At 43.9% G+C, this 16,754-nt stretch overlaps 1 protein-coding gene across 1 annotated transcript in view; it reads right to left on the reverse strand.

Moving 5' to 3' along the window:
* The window catches only part of LOC147011879 (cytoplasmic dynein 1 heavy chain 1-like), a 61,004-nt gene extending 44,401 nt beyond the window's left edge, over positions 1-16,603 (reverse strand). The window contains exons 1-3 of the mRNA XM_085857347.1: positions 16,215-16,603; positions 13,671-13,752; positions 8,002-8,175 (exon numbers count right to left, since the gene is read on the reverse strand). Coding sequence (XP_085713473.1) covers positions 8,002-8,175; positions 13,671-13,752; positions 16,215-16,452 — 494 coding nt within the window. The 5' untranslated portion in view covers positions 16,453-16,603. The remainder of the gene's footprint in view (positions 1-8,001; positions 8,176-13,670; positions 13,753-16,214) is intronic.
* Between the last annotated feature and the right edge of the window lie 151 nt (positions 16,604-16,754).

Below are 16,754 nucleotides of genomic sequence, written 5' to 3' on the forward strand. Positions count from 1 at the left end.
TGATAACTGTGCTCTGCAGAGTGATCGATACGTGATTACAGAAAAACAAACAAAAAAAAAACAAAACAAAAAAAAAAAAACATACAAGCTGACTAACATATCTTGCAAAAACTTTGTTTTGGCAAGATAAAAAACCAATGTCACCCGCCAAAAGGTGACCACGTGTGACTTCTTTCAGGTCACACTGAGGTGAACAGAGCTGCTATCCACCAGGAGCGACTCCTTGAAGAATATCTGCCTACGAGAGATTCCGATGAGAATCGTTCTACAGAGTAACCATGAAAAAAATCCGTTTTTTTTGTCATGACGTCATTTGATGATGTCATAGCGTCAAAATTTTGACAGATCTGGAAAGCACTTATCAAGCGCTTTCATACGAGGTATTACTTGATATGGTATCTAAGATTTCAAAATTTGACCTTGGGGTCAAAAACTTTTGACCTCCAGCGCTAACCATGAAGGTCAAGGCCGATCGCCACCAAAAATTCATCAGCTGAGCGCCAGACCATGAACTATATTCCCATGAAGTTTGAAGACAATCCGATCAAAACTACTCGAAAAATAAGGGTTTCGTCGACTCCCCTGATTTGCGACAAAGTGACCTTGACCTTTGACCTTGAAAATTTTATGCGCTGAAAGGGACCTCTATAGGACTCTGATATGCGAAGTTACAAAAATTTCCAATGATAACTGTGCTCTGCAGAGTGATCGATATGTGATTACAGACAAACAAACAAAAAACATACAAGCTGACTAACATATCTTGCAAAAACTTCGTTTTGGCAAGATAATAATAATAATAAAGACATGTCAGACTCATGAGGTCTGCATTTGACATACTTATGTCAAGCGAAAAACAGCTCCCACCACAAAAAAAAACTAAAAAGGTATGTTGTGAAGTAAATGAGGAAGAAGAAGCTTATTGTGAGCATAGATCTAAAATCGAAAACAAAGTGTAAATTAATCTTTCTATAATTCCAGCAGTGTGTGTGTGTGTGTGTGTGTGTGTGTGTGTGTGTGTGTGTGTGTGTGTGTGTGTGTGTGTGTGTGTGTGTGTGTGTGTGTGTGTGTGTGTGTGTGTGTGTGTGTGTGTGTGTGTGTGTGTGTGTGTGTGTGTGTGTCCGCTGTTTCTCAACAACCACTGGTCTGATCTAATTGAAACTTGCCAGGTATATTGCTGGGGTCCTGTGGATGTGCCTTTTCAAGGTGTGATATTAATCGGACAAGTGCTTCCCAAGTTATGGACATTTATTTACCAACCAATGAAAGGACACGTTGCTGCGTAGGCCGGCACGCAGCCGGCGGACGATGACGTCACGTGCAATGCCGGTTACGATGGGGAAAGGTGCCTTAGTTACCGTGGCGTAGGAGTGGCAATGGTCAATGGCAGCGAATGTCATGGCAAGCAAAGACGGAGGTAAACTTGATTTTAATTAACTCTGTGTGTAAGAATCACAGCAGTTACTTCAATGCAAGTGATAATTCGTGGAATGCATGTGAACATTCCGTACGGGCACGCACCACTTCCGGATAGTGACGACAATGTATTCTAATAATTTCTCGATTTCTTATGCGCATTTATAGATAAACACAATGCCCCAATCCAGTCGTCGTTTATGAGAGAAGGAACGGCCTGTGTAGTTGTTTCTGGTTCGCGGATTGTTTTTTTTTTGTTGTTTTTTTTTGCACGTATGGCCACGCACATACGGGCACGTACTAGGATTTTAAAATACAGAACTGAATTTCCTGAAAATTATTTTAAGCCAGTTTTGTTTCAAAGTCAGAAAAATTGCAAGATCTTATTATCTCAGTTTCGTGTGTGCTTTTAATAGACGGAACTGTACTTTGGTGAGGGAGGGGCCTGTTTATACCCTGCAAACAGTATACACATTTTATTTTATACCGCAAATACCACCTGTCGCTTCGCTGACAGGAATACAGGGTAGGAGGGGGTGGGAGGAGAGAATGGGGGAGTCGGGGAAGCAGAGAGGTGAGGGGAAAGAGAGGAGGGAGGGGAGAGAGAGAGAAGAGGGAGGGAGGGGGAAAGAGAGGAGGGAGAAAGTATGGAGGGGGAGAAGAGGAGGGGTATCTGGGGGAGGGGGGGAGGTTTATAACTATTGCTACGTTGCTGGATTATGCAGATTAAATTTAAAGTGCATTAGTTGGGGGTTGGGGGGAGGAGTTTAAAGTTTCTTATTTTGAAGAGTATATACTTCATGGATACCCCCAAAGTGTGTAATGTTGGATTTTTGTCAAACGGAAAGGGTCTAATATCTGAATATCGAAGGTTTTAAGGGATGATGAATGGGAGATTGGTGTTCTTCAATTCTTTCAGATGTCCTGATGAGCCATGTTAATGATATGCTGTCATTATCACTGCTGAGACAAGCTTCAATGTTTAACGGGAACCTGAGAGATACTAAATTGGTGTCATTTCATCCTCTGACTTGTGTACACAACACGGTTTTACCCATAATTTGGTATCTCACGATGGACGTGTTAAAGTTAATGATTCTATATCTTTTCAACTATCAACACACACATACTGATTGGAAAGATGTGGAAGCTGAAATACTGAACTGCTTCCATTTAAACACATCCCCCCTTCCCCCCAAAAATGAAAAATCCCTACCAACCTACCTAATTCATTGAGCTGCATGTTACCGGAAACTCAACATTTTTTGGGGACCGGGGGGGGGGGGGGAGGACTAATCATGGCATCTAAACATGAGATGAGTGGGGAAGGTGAGTAAGCTCATCACTTTCTTCTGCCTCTTTCCATCAAACAAAAAAGTGAAATTGTGAGACAGGCTCATTATAGGTGCGAATGCGTCCGCAAAGGACATGAATTATTATCCTTCCGATTTCCCCACCATCATAATCTCAAGATCATCAAAACATATTCTGCATACTGCAAGTCCTGCCGTTTTATATTTTAAATCATTTACTATTTAAATCCGGCCAATAACCTCATTCTCTTCTTTTCCAATAGAAATAAAAAGTTATCCATACTCTCAAATTCTGCATTCGCGAGGCTTTCAAGAAACAAAACTCACAAATGGGGAGGGCCATGTGTACTCTTTTTCAACCCAGTAAAACTAGAGCATTCAAAGAACACCTTCCCTCACACAGTCAAGGGAAAAGAAAAGAAAAAAAACAAAGGACAAGGGCAGGGTCTACCAAAGACAAATTTGATTGGTCAAGACGGCATGATATTTTGTCCAAGTACTGCTAAACTGGAGGTTTTTGGCAATTTTTGTTCTGTAATGTTCAAAATATAATTCAATTGAAATTAAATAAGGTTTTAAAGCTGTGCAAAAAAACAAAAACTGAAGTTTACCACCATTGATGTACAGATACATGACAAGTAAATGGACACCATGATTTTTAAAGAATTTATTCATTTAACAATTGAAGCACATTTGATCCATTTTAATACATACACTGGTATTTTGTAGACTTGCCATTTGCAGATTTCAACGCTTTTACTCTTTCAGACATAGAACTAACGAGTTCCGAAATTTTCCCTTATGGGATTTCTGCCCAGGCTTCACACAAACGGGTTATCACACACTTCACACAAAATGGTTAAAAAGGTATACCAGTATGTCTATTTGTATCAACTATATCGAAGGATTTCATAAAAATGTGGCAAAAACTACAACTGTATGAGAAATACTGATTTCACTTAATAACAATATTAAAATAAAATCAAAATTCATTGCAAACTCTTTCAAGGATGTCATGTGGTCAATGGTTTTTCCCTAATTAGTTTTCAATATCAATTAAATTACTATTTTTTGTAAATAAACATACATAAATAAATGTTTTGAGGGGGGTAATCTGAAATCGTAGGGGGAAGGATGAAATCAATTTCAAGCTACCCCCGGGGGTAACTTGAAATCGATTTCAGATTACCGGGAGGTAATTTGAAAGGGGAGTATCTTGAAATCTTCTACACCGGCCCATGATCGAAGTTAGTCCTCCCGTGCCGGCACTCTCGGCTAAACGTCGTTCGTGACCGTCTAAGACGAGCCATTTGACACTTTCTCTCCATTTATCCCATCTTACAGACGTAAAACATTTGACTTCTCCGTTCGCTACATTGTCCTGGTGAATAATACACAGGGGGAGCGTCCTCACTGGCCATATTCATAAAAAAAAAATAAATAAATAAAAAAAATCGCCGATCAGCTGCCGGTGATTTCCTCCCTGCAGGAAGCTGCCATATTGGACAACTTAGCTGGCACATGACAGTCTGACGTAATTTGCATACGATGTCAGCCGATCTATTGGCTGTCGAGGCGTCACGTGGCCCACACGTGATCCGAGTGGAGAAAATTCAAATGAGAGAACGTGGGGAATGCATCGATTTTCAAGATGAAAATACACAATAACTGCAGCTATTTGAGTGGAGAACTTTTGGATACGTATGTATTTGGATATATACTATCATATTGTTACGGCTGTGGAAATTCGCAATACACCATAAAGGGCCCTCAGGTGAGATATCTCCATAGGTACATGTGTAGTTAGCCCAAACCCGTTGTCTTGAAGGAATTTATGTGATCCATTCGGGCTGCGATCCTCCAGTTAGCCATTTTTCTGTTCTATCTTTTATTTCAAACAAACAGCATCTCAACAACCAAGCCATCCCCATCACAGCGCCAACCACACTACAACCACGCCACCTCCACCACTACGCTACCACATCTTCGCCACTACGTCCGCTTCCGAACGGCAAACAAAGGCGCCAAGGAGGGAACTGCGAGGATGCGCAGGTTTCCCCGCCTGTTTCTCCCGTTTGACTTCCCCGCGCTTTGGAGTGGAGGAGGGGCGATACAGATCAAAGGTCAGAGGTCATGTAAGGGAGGGGTCTCATTTTGGGTGAATATTTCCCTGGCCCAGAGCCAAAAACTGACTCCGCCGGCCCCCGCACAGGGCGGGGTGGAGGGAGAGCATGAGGGAATGCCCTTTTTGGGAACCCTCTCGAAGGAAGGTGGAGCCGAGAACGGGGCGGGGCGAAGGGCGGAGCCCCGTGCTATAAAGGACGGACACGGGCGGGGCGCTAGGGCGCCTCTTCCTCTTCGTCTTATTTTCGTCTTGGCTGGTGGTCTGGTCTGGTCTTCAGTTGGTCGAAGGTTGGTCGAGTTGGTACGAGAGTCTGGTTCTCGAGGGAAGAGGTCCTGCGCCCGCGGCTTGGCGAGCGGCCCTGTCACAAAGGCACTGACGGGAGACGCAGCAGCACCCGTTATGAGGTGGACCTGCGCGTCCGGACGGGGAGTGCCGGAGAGGGTTCGCCGGCCACGAGAGAGGTCGGGGCCAGGCGCGACCACGCTGACGGTCGCGGGAGAGGGACTCACCAGCCATAAAAGGGAAGTCGCGACTTCTTTCTTTCTTTTCCTTCCTTTGCTTTTTGTATAAATGTGTGTGTTGGCGCCGTCTGTGAAGTATAACTACGTAAGTGTTGCCGTGTGTCGGTCGTAGTCTGTTGTAGCTCTGCATTTGCTTTTGTTGCATGACTGTTTTAACTGTTATATGTGCATTTTTGACTGTATGGCTGTATATACGTGCTTGTCTGTGTGTGTGTGAATAAAATGCTTGCTGGTTGAACTGTTCCCGCTCTGCTTCGTCTCTTTTCCTTTTTTATTGACCCTCCATCTTGCATCACGTAAGGGGTTCGTAGTGGGTGCAACATCCTGGTAATTAATCAGAACCGTCAAGGCCGACGATAACACCGCTCGGTTATCACTGTAGCACGGACCGGACCGCTTAAGCGGTTCGTGTCCGGAGTCGGCCTGTGGCGTGGTACGATCGCCCGGTCGACCATTCGCGGAGGTACTTAGGTAGATCGAATTTGGCGAGCAACCCAATCCTGTGCGGGTGGGCAATTGGCACGATTGTGGTGAGGTTAAACCCCCACCCGTGACTAGCTCCCGGAGTTTTTCCGAGAGGGTCACGACCGAATTGTCCGTCCGGTGGGCGACGTGCCGCAATTCAAGTTACGTGGCCGTTCGCACGCCGGCGGGCGCGAATTCGCAACAATATATATTATCAAGGTTTTGTCTACCTCCCTCCCCCCCCCCCCCCCCGATGAGTGGAACGAAACTGCACGATACAGCTTACGGCTGATGGCATAAGACCCATACATGTCCACTGTCAGAAAATTGAGCAAATTGGGACTCATCTGAAAAAAACAATGACAGTTTGCCAGAACTTTAAGGATCTGTTGGCCATCTCGTCAGCCCACTTCTTTCTACTTTGAATGTTGGCTGGTTGAAGAAAAGGTTTTCTCCATGCTGCTCTCCTGCAGTAGCCCAGTTGATGCAAGTACTGCACGGCAGTTCTTGAGCTAACTTGGACCTCCTCTGCAACATCTGCTGCCTTGCAACGGGGAGTTTTATCAATGGACCGCTTAACAGCTCGAAGACACCTTTCTGAAGGCCCAGATCGACCAGAATGGGAAGCTGTGGATTCCTTGCCTTCACTGGTGAATTGCACAATCACCCGATTGACCATAGAAAGCAGAATGCCAAGGTTCTCAGCTATCTGACGCTGGCTGACTCCATCTTCTGATTTGCCAACAATTTGTCCTTTTTGAAAATCGCAAAGGTTGTGTGCTCCCTGGATTTGAGGTATAGTTAATTGTCATACACAACCCAGGAACTCGTTTCTGCAAATAAATAGTTGAATATTAGTACAAATCACTAAGTAAAACTTGCTTTACACAGATGAAGTGAATAAATTTGAGGTGTTTATTGATTGTCATGTCTCTGTACCATCTTTTACGCCACCTTATTTAACACGTTAAATTAGTTATTCGTGCCCGTTTGTGTCCTTTATGACATCCGTAAAAACAGTAAGTTTCCTGTTTGGAGTGATTTTCAATTTTGTTTCACTACCAGACAGGCAGATTTAAAGTATTACTTTACTCCGCTCTGTATTTTTACACTCGGGATGACATTCCGTACAATTTGCCAAATTGTGCCAAAGTACTGCTAAAGTGCATGTTCGTGTACCGATTCGTATTCAGATTCGTGTTCTACAGTGTTCAAATTATAACATTCAAATGAACTATCATAAACCGACATGTAGACAGACAAAGTGAACCAATTGCTCAACCCCACTTTTCACTTTGCACGCATGGGGTAATTATGCACATCATTGTCTTGCATATTGATTAAATTTCCTTAACTTATAAATATACTGTACCCACACAGAATTTATGACAAATTACCCTGTCACCCTCATCAACAGACCACAGCAAACACTTCTCATGTGACACAAAGAGGTGGAGGATCATAGTCAACAAAGGTCACATCAGCAAAGAACCAGCTCCAAGTTCCTGAGCCCCATAGGGTGAAATAGCTGTCCATCACCTGTTCACCAATCCCACAACATATTTCTAAACTTTGAGTGAACTCTTTTCTGTTTTTGTTTGATAAACAGAGAATTAACCCAAAGCCGATGAGCTCCAAAAGGGTAAAACCGCTATTTTAATTGCGACCATGGCTCAGTTCCAGAATGCAAATTACTGAAGCCAATTGCACAAATTGAAAAGCCTTTATTGAGAATGGTTATTTAATAGATAACAGCTGGTCAGTAAGCAAATAACACCTGCTTGCTGCATTTCTCAGTTTTGCTTGACTACTTCTTCTTTTTCAAATGGCTAAATTGTAAACAATTTCACTTAGATATTTGCTTGAGAGAGAACTGCACATAATATACCAGGTAGCTCTGTCATGTGAATCGATCGACAGCAACTGCACGTAATCATGCAAGTGAAACCACTTCTGCTTTATAATCTCATGCAGGGAGTGGGGGGTTGACACAACCCGCACCACAACCACCCTCCTCCCATTCAGACCAATAACTCCAGATAGAAAAAGTTGTTGGCCAAAGTAAACATGGCCTCATAGAAAACGATATGTAAATTGGTTGGCTACAGCGGACGACACATTGGGAGGAAAGGTGTAAGAGGATCTCTGATTGGGGTATCACCTGTCAGCTTTGCCAGAGTTCCGAATGTACGATTTGAAGAAGGGTGCCATGGCACTGCTGATGTAAGCATGCAAAGTCTCGTAGGGCGAGTCTTCACTCAATGTCATCACACGCAGCTGGCCAGAAATTGGCTTGTCCACATCAATAACTGCACCACGCTTGATCAGGAGAATACTGAAAAAGATAAATGAGAAAAATAAATAAAAATAAACTGAAGAATTCTGACAATGCAGTCTTGAGTAAAAAAAACTTTCAACAGACACTGGAATGGAATGGCTGCCATACATGTAGAGATTAGAGATGCCGGTTTAATTTTTTTTTGGAGTGGTCTCATTTATTTTTTTTCAGAGCTGTGTGTATATATATATATATATATATATATATATATATATATATATATATATATATATATATATATATATATATATATATATATATATATATATATTGGGGAGAACAAGTATTTGATACACTGCCGATTTTGCAGGTTTTCCCACTTACAAAGCACATAGAGGTCTGTAATTTTTATCATAGGTACACTTCAACTGTGAAAGACAGAATCTGAAACAAAAATCCTGAAAATCACATTGTATGATTTTTAAATAATTAATTTGCATTTTATTGCATGAAATAAGTATTTGATCACCTACCAACCAGTAATAATTCCGGCTCTCACAGACCTGTTAGTTTTGTCTTTACGAAGCCCTCCCATTCTCCACTCATTGCCTGTATTAACTGCACCTGTTTGAACTCGTTATCTGCATAAAAGACAGCTGTCCACACTCAATCAATCGGACTCCAACCTCTCCACAATTGGCAAGACCAGAGAGATGTCTAAGGACATCAGGGACAAAGTTGCAGACTTGCACAAGGCTGGGATGGGCTACAGGACAATTGGCAAGCAGCTTGGTGAGAAGGCAACAACTGTTGGCGCAATTATTAGAAAATGGAAGAAGTTCAAGATAACAGTCAATCTCCCTCGGTCTGGGGCTCCATGCAAGATCTCACCTCGTGGAGCCCCAATGATCATGAGAAAGGTGAGGGATCAGCCTAGAACTACATGGCAGGACCTGGTCAATGACCTGAAAAGAGCTGGGACCACAGTATCAAAGAAAACCATAAGTAACACACTACACCGTCATGGATTAAAATCCTGCAGCGCACGCAAGGTCCCTCTGCTCAAGCCAGCGCATGTCCAGGCCCGTCTGAAGTTTGCCAATGACCATCTGGATGATCCAGAGGAGGAATGGGAGAAGGTCATGTGGTCTGATGAGACCAAAATAGAGCTTTTTGGTTTAAACTCCACTCGCCGTGTTTGGAGGATGAAGAAGGATGAGTATAACCCCAAGAACACCATCCCAACTGTGAAGCATGGAGGTGGAAACATCATTCTTTGGGGATGCTTTTCTGCAAAGGGGACAGGACGACTGCACCGTATTGAGGGGAGGATGGATGGGGCCATGTATCGCGAGATCTTGGCCAACAACCTCCTTCCCTCAACAAGAGCATAGAAGATGGGGTGTGGCTGGGTCTTCCAGCATGACAACGACCCGAAACACACAGCCAGGGCAACTAAGGAGTGGCTCCGTAAGAAGAATCTCAAGGACCTGGAGTGGCCAAGCCAGTCACCAGACCTGAACTCAATGGAAAATCTTTGGAGGGAGCTGAAAGTCTGTGTTGCCCAGCGACAGCCCCGAAACCTGAAGGATCTGGAGAAGATCTGTATGGATGAGTGGGCCAAAATCCCTGCTGCAGTCTGTGCAAACCTGGTTAAGAACTACAGGAAATGTCTGATCTCTGTCACAAATATTAAGTTCTGTTTTTCTGATGTATCAAATACTTATTTTATGCAATAAAATGCAAATTAATTATTTTAAAATCATACAATGTGATTTTCAGGATTTTTGTTTTGATTCTGTCTTTCAGAGTTGAAGTGTACCTATGATAAAAATTACAGACCTCTACGTGCTTTGTAAGTGGGAAAACCTGCAAAAATCGGCAGTGTATCAAATACTTGTTCTCCCCACTGTATATATTGTTACGGCTGTGGAAATTCGCAAACCACTATTCAGGACCCTCAGGTGAGATATCTTCATAGGTACATGTGCAGTTAGCCCAAACCCGCTGTATAAAAGGAATTTATGTGATCCATTCGGGCTGCGATCCTTCGAGTTAGGCGTTTTTCTTTTTCTATCTTATATTTCAAACACACAACATTTCAACAACCATGCCATCCCCATCACAGCGCCAACCACGCCACCGCCACCATATCTTCGCCATTACGTCCGCTTCCGAACAGCAAACAAAGGCGCAAAGGAGAGAACTGCGAGGATGCGCAGGTTTTCCCGCCTCTTTCTCCCGTCTGACTTCCCCGCGCTTTGGAGTGGAGGAAGGGCGATGCAGGTCAAAGGTCAGAGGTCATGTAAAGGAGGGGCCTCTTTTTGGGGGACTAATTCTCTGGCCCAGAGTCAAAAACTGACTCCCCCGGCCCCCGCACGGAGCGGGGTGGAGGGAAAGCGTGAGGGAACGCCCTTTCGGGAACCCTCTCGAAGGAAGGTGGAGCCGGGAACGGGGCGGGGCGAAGGGCGGAGCCCCGAGCTATAAAAGACGGACACGGTCGGGCGCGTCAGCGCTTCCTCTTGAGCCTCTTCCTCTTCCGCCTCTTCCTTTTCGTCTTGGCTGGTGGTCTGGTTGGTTTTTGTCGGCAGTTGGTCTTCGGGAAGAGGTCCTGCGCCCGCGCCTTGGCGAGCGGCCCTGTCACGAAGGCACGGACGGGAGACGCGGCAGCGCCCGTTGTGAGGTGGACCTGCGCGTCCGGACGAGGAGTGCCGGAGAGGGTTCGCTGGCCGCGAGAGAGGTCGGGGCCAGGCACGACCACGCTGACGGTCGTGGGAGAGGGGCTCACCGGCCACGAAAAGGGAAGTCGCGACTTTTTTCCTTTTCCTTTGCTTTTTGTGTAAATGTCTGTGGGTGGCGCCGTCCGTCAAGTAGTATTGTTTTAAGTGTTGCCATGTGTTCGCGTATTCGGTCGTAGCTCTGCATTGTTGTTGTTGTTTTAAATTGATATATGTGCATTCTGACTGTTTGGCTGTATATGTGTGCTCTGTGTCTGTGTGAATAAAGTGCTTGTGTGACTTGTTCCCCGTTTCGCTGTGTCCTTCCCTTTGTTGAATCTCCATCTTGCTTCACGTAAAGGGTTCGTAGTGGGCTTAATACGCCCGATAAGTAATCGGAACCGTCGAGGCCGACGATAACACCGCTCGGTTATCCCGATAGTACGGAACGGACCGCTTAAGCGGCCCGTGTCCGGAGTCGACCTGCGATCGCCCGGTTTACCATCCGCGTGGGTACTTCGGTAGGTCGAATTTGGCGAACAACCCTATCCCACGCGGGTGGCCGATTGGCACGATCGCGGTGGGCCGAAAGGCCCACCCGTGACTAGCTCCCGCGTTAGTCCGAGAGGGTCACGACAGAAATGTCTGTCCGGTGGGCGACGTGCCGCAATTCGAGTCACGTAGCTGATCGCACGCCGGCGGGCGCGAATTCGCAACAATATAAAATGAAATTTAAATCAACGAATTCCTCGATCAGAGACTAATGTCTGTAGAGACAGACAGACAGACAGACAGACAGGCAGACAGGCAGACAGGCATTGTGAACCAAATGCTTAACCCCACTTTTAGTTTCACGTGCACAAGGTAAGAACATTATGTTGGTAACCAAAAAGTATAGATGAAGAGATTAGACATAGCCAACCAAAATACTGTGCAAAAGCTTGGGTTATTCCAATGATATCCTTTTGGGTAAATCCATCAAATTATCAGAGATAAGTCATTTGGATTTTTATGATCGGAAATTAACAACCCTTATAAATGCACACAAAACAAACTACTTTAGTAAATAACAAGAACTGTCATTTTATAGTATCAATCACTTTATGTCCACTCTTAGCCTTATTTAGTGCCATTGTTCTTTTACCCATGCATCCTGTATATGGATGAAGTACAGTCGTGGCCAAAAATATGGGCACCCTTGCACTTTTTTTTCAAACTCACAATTTTCTCGAAAAACAAGTTGAAATTGACAAAAGTATTTGGTCTCAACAATTCGTTATTTCCCTGTTAACATTATAGAATCTTTGTTTTAGATTCAGAACTTAATACATCATTTTAAATCAGAAAAAAAAAATGGCATTCACAAAATTATTGACACCCTCAACTTAATATTTGGTGGCACAACCTTTGGACAAAATAACTACAGTCAAGCACTTCCTATAGCTATGAATGAGCTTCCTACACCTCTCTACTGGAAGTTTGGCCAAGCACTCTTCAGGTGAAAGCTGCTTCATTTCTCCCAAATTTGAAGGGTTCCTTCTCCCAACTGGTGTTTTCAGATCTCCCCACCGGTGTTCAATAGGATTTAGATCTGGACTTATTCCTGGCCACTTCAGAACAGTCCAGCGTTTTGTCTTGAACCATTCGTGGGTGCTTTTTTAAGTGCGTTTGTGGTCACTGTGCTGCTGCAAGACCCATGACCTTCGACGGAGACCCAGCTTTCTGACATTGGGTTGAACATTGTGCTCCAAAATGCCTTGGTAATCTCCTGATTTCATGATGCCGTGCACACATTGAAGGCACCCAGTGCCAGAGGCAGAACAGCAACCCCAAAACATCACTGAACCTCGTCCATGTTTGACTGTAGGGAAGGTATTCTTTTCTTTGAAGGCTTCATTTTGTTTTTTTGTAAACATAGATGATGTGCTTTACAAAGAGCTCAAATTTGGTCTCATCTGTCCACCAGACATTCTCCCAGAATGATTTTGGTTTGTTCAGGTGTGTTTTGGAAAACTACAGCTGGGCTTTCTTATATCTCGGTCTCAGCAGTGGGGTCCTCCTGGGTCTACTGCCATAGAACCCCCTTTTATCGAGTTGGTGATGGATGGTGGGAGTTGAAACTGTTGTACCTTGTGTCTGAAGGTCAGCTTGAATCTGTTTGGCAGCTGATCGAGGTGCTTTCTCCATCATTTGATGAATCCTTCGCTGCAATCTTCAATCAAGTTTTCTCTTGCAGCCACATCCAGGGAGGTTGGCTACAGTGCCATGGGCCTCAAACTTCCTGATAACATTGTGTATGGTGGACACAGGACATCAAGGTCTCTGTCGATGGACTTGTCACCTTGAGATTGTCCATGCTTGGCTACAATCTTGTGTCTGACCTCAGCCAATTCTCCAGTTTGCTTTCTTTTCTCCATGCTCATCGCAGTACACACAGTAACACAAAACAGCAGAATGACTCCTTTTTTGTATATTGCAGGCACCTGCAACTCACCATGGGTGAGTTCAGTTCCAAAGTTAAGGAGAATCATCTGCTTGAAATCTAATTATTTCTAACAACTTCCAAAAGGTGCCAATAATATTATCCAGGCCATTTTCAGATTTGTGTGTGGAACAAGCTAAGATTTAGTAATTGTTTCAGCTTTTCTTGTTTTGTTCCACTGTAAACCAAAGAAATACATTTGTGGACACCAAAATATTTTTTTAATTTCAACAATTTACTGGAAGAAATGGTGCATTATTTGAAGAAAGTGCAAAGGTGCCAACATTTTTGGCCACGACTGTATAATCAGAGCAGTACTGCCGAGTTAAAAGAAAACAGAAGAATGTAGATACCTGGTGGACTTGACCTTGTAGAGAACATCAATGCTAACATGGTAAGAAATGCTCTCTTTTTCCTCTTCTTCGGCAACGTCATCTGCACGACACGAGTAAAGTTGAAAGCCAAAAACACATTGTGGCAGTTACTGAAACTTGGCAAGAAGACAATCTCGCAAGTTCAATGGAAAGGCTCGAGAACGTGCACAGACAGTTATTGGTAATTCAATCCACAAATCAAATTTGACAATCTCCATTTTTGATCGACAAACACCAAAAAATAATAATAAAAATAATAATAATAATAACCAGGAGGATTCTATCGGTGATAAAATTGGAAAAATTAGGTTCAATTCACGTAGAAAAAAAGTTTGTTTACAATGTCAGGCTAATTTCATGAAGAAAGTTGGAAGAGGGGACTGCGAATATAAATGCCAATGGATATTACTGAACAAATATAGAAATAAACATTTCAAAACTACCCCCATGCGGGAGTGACGGTCATCTCTGCGAGAAAATATATAGCCTCCTGAAGGTAGGGCAGTTTTTGCAAACTTTGAAGTCACGTGACGCGAAAACGAAAGCGAATATTGAAAGTCCGGCCTGACAGAATTTAGATATTGTCCGATAGATTTATATGCCACAATCAAATTCAACATCGCTTGAGAAATGTAGGAGATAGATTTTGAAAATCGTCATTTTCGCATGAAAATCGTCATTTTCGCATTTTTTGCCAACTTTGAAGTCACGTGACACGAAAACAAAAGCGAATATCGAAAATCCGGCCTGACCAAAATTTAGATATTGTCCCATAGATTCATTTGCTACAATCAAATTCAAGATCGCTTGAGAAATGGCGGAGGAGATAGAATTTGAAAATCGTCATTCTCGCAACTTCAAAGGCCTCGTGACCTTGACTTTCGGTGACCTTGAAAGTCATACCATCGTGTACGCCTCATCGACCTCTATCAGGATCACTAATGACCAGATCTCCCGCTTCAACTTCATTGTGAATGGACGGACGGATCGAAGGACATCGACACCCATATTATTAGGTCATGCTCAAAGAGATGACCTAATAAAGGTACACAAATAACAACACACACATGGATTGGAATAATATCTACACTAATAAATGTCAGTGTGTGTGTGTGTGTGTGTGTGTGTGTGTGTGTGTGTGTGTGTGTGTGTGTGTGTGTGTGTGTGTGTGTGTGTGTGTGTGTGTGTGTGTGTGTGTGTGTGTGTGTGTTCGGTCATTGAGCAGAACATATTCTCCCTCTTCCTCTCACACAAACTCCTGGGTCTCACTATCAGCCATGATTATGCTGAGGCAAACCACATTTCCAAGTTGGTCTCCACAGCCAGTCACCAACTGAGCAACCTCCGCCGTACAATGTCCTTCCTTGACGCTCCTGAACTCATGTCCACCTGCAAGGTCTTCATACGCAACTTGGAGTACTGATCTCACCTTTAGGCTGACTCCCCTGCTTCACATCTTGCTCAGCTTGATGCTGTGGAAAAACAAGGCCTTCAAGATCAATGGAATCTTCCACAATGAGGCTGAGTCTCTGGGTCAATCACTTTCCCATCACAGAGGTCGGTGGTCTCTCTGTCTTCCATCACCTCCTTTCTAGGCTTGCATCCTCTGCTCTTTCTGTGCTTTGTTCCTCCCCCTCAGGTATTTGTAGGGAGCACAGTATCCAACAGTAGCCCCTTTCTAGTGAAACTCCCAAAATCTAGAACCACTGCTCACCTCCACTCATTTCTTCCTCTATTTTCCCCACCTGTGGAATAAACTTCCACATTCTCTTCCATCTCATTCTTCCTTCCTGTTCTTCAAGACAAGCTGTTCACCAACATCTCAGATCATCCCCAATCCAAAACAATTTTTTTACCCACATTAACACCCCCACCCCTAAACCCATATTCCAAATTTCCAGTTTTGTCCTCTTAAGAGTTTGCTTCTGTATTCATCTTATCTCTCTCGTTTGTCCTCCCCATCCCGCTTTCCTTTCTCGAGCGTTCCTTTTGCTCTGTTGTCTCCAGAACCGTTCCGTGTCCTGGGTCTTCACTTTGTTTACAAAAATTAAAAGTTTCTTTGATAAAGTTGGTGGCTTCTCACAACACCTGTGTTCTTCCAAAATCCATGACTACTATTACTACTGCCACTAATTTAAGGGCAACCATTAATTATTCCCACCTGGTGGAATCGGCTGGGAAACGTTATTTAGTTCACGTTCTATGTCTTGCATATATAGACAAAAGGAGTTATAAAAGGACAATTATTTTTATAAAGTCTTTCACGAATCGGCTGGCTAGGCCTGACGTTCGACTGAAGATTTGGGAGCGAATTTGAGATTTGTTCAGGGTCTTGGTGGTAACTTCGCGAAAGACATCATGGGATCTTCAGCGTCCATCAGCTAACGCTAGCAGATCGGTACATCCAGTTTTAGGTCCATCTGAGGGACAACACCTGCATCTTCACCGCCACCCCAGGTGGACTCATAAAGACATTGATGTGCTTGGTGAAAGTGTGCGAAATCCCATAACACCTTCTCATACCTTTCCCAGTGAGACGCTCTAGCAACAGAGTTCGGACTTGCGCTTCAGTCGTAAACTTCTTCAGAGCTTCGGTGGATGCTCCAGATTCCAGGGCGACCGCGAGCGGCCCACAAGAGAGAGAGCTAGGCCTAGAAGCCTCGTCTAAAAGCACCGGGACGAGGCGCTGCAAGAGCGCGCGCAACGCGGCCACCACAGCGACGTCGGTCCCTTCCTCGGTCTCCGGTACCACGGACGACATTGCTGCGGCAACCCGCCTGTCGTCTTACAACTCAAAAGAAACCAACAAAAGCCATGACATCGGGAGAAAGGTGAAAACAAACAAAAAAAACCCAAACACCACAAACTCCAGACAAGAAAATTGGGTGCGGCTCAGAGAGAGATTCTTCTTCTTCTTCTTCTTCTTTTTTTTTTTTCTTTTGTTTTATTATTTAATAAAATAAATTTTCTTTAATGACGTGTTCCATGCAAACATATCACCACTTTTTATACATTTTAACAATTAATTAATAGCAGCTACACATTGAGCAAAATTTTCAGGAA

The sequence above is a fragment of the Eptatretus burgeri genome, chromosome 15 (genome assembly GCF_056783735.1).
Source record: "Eptatretus burgeri isolate ZD-2024b chromosome 15, Ebu_testis_v1, whole genome shotgun sequence".
Classification (NCBI taxonomy): Eukaryota; Metazoa; Chordata; class Myxini; order Myxiniformes; family Myxinidae; genus Eptatretus; species Eptatretus burgeri.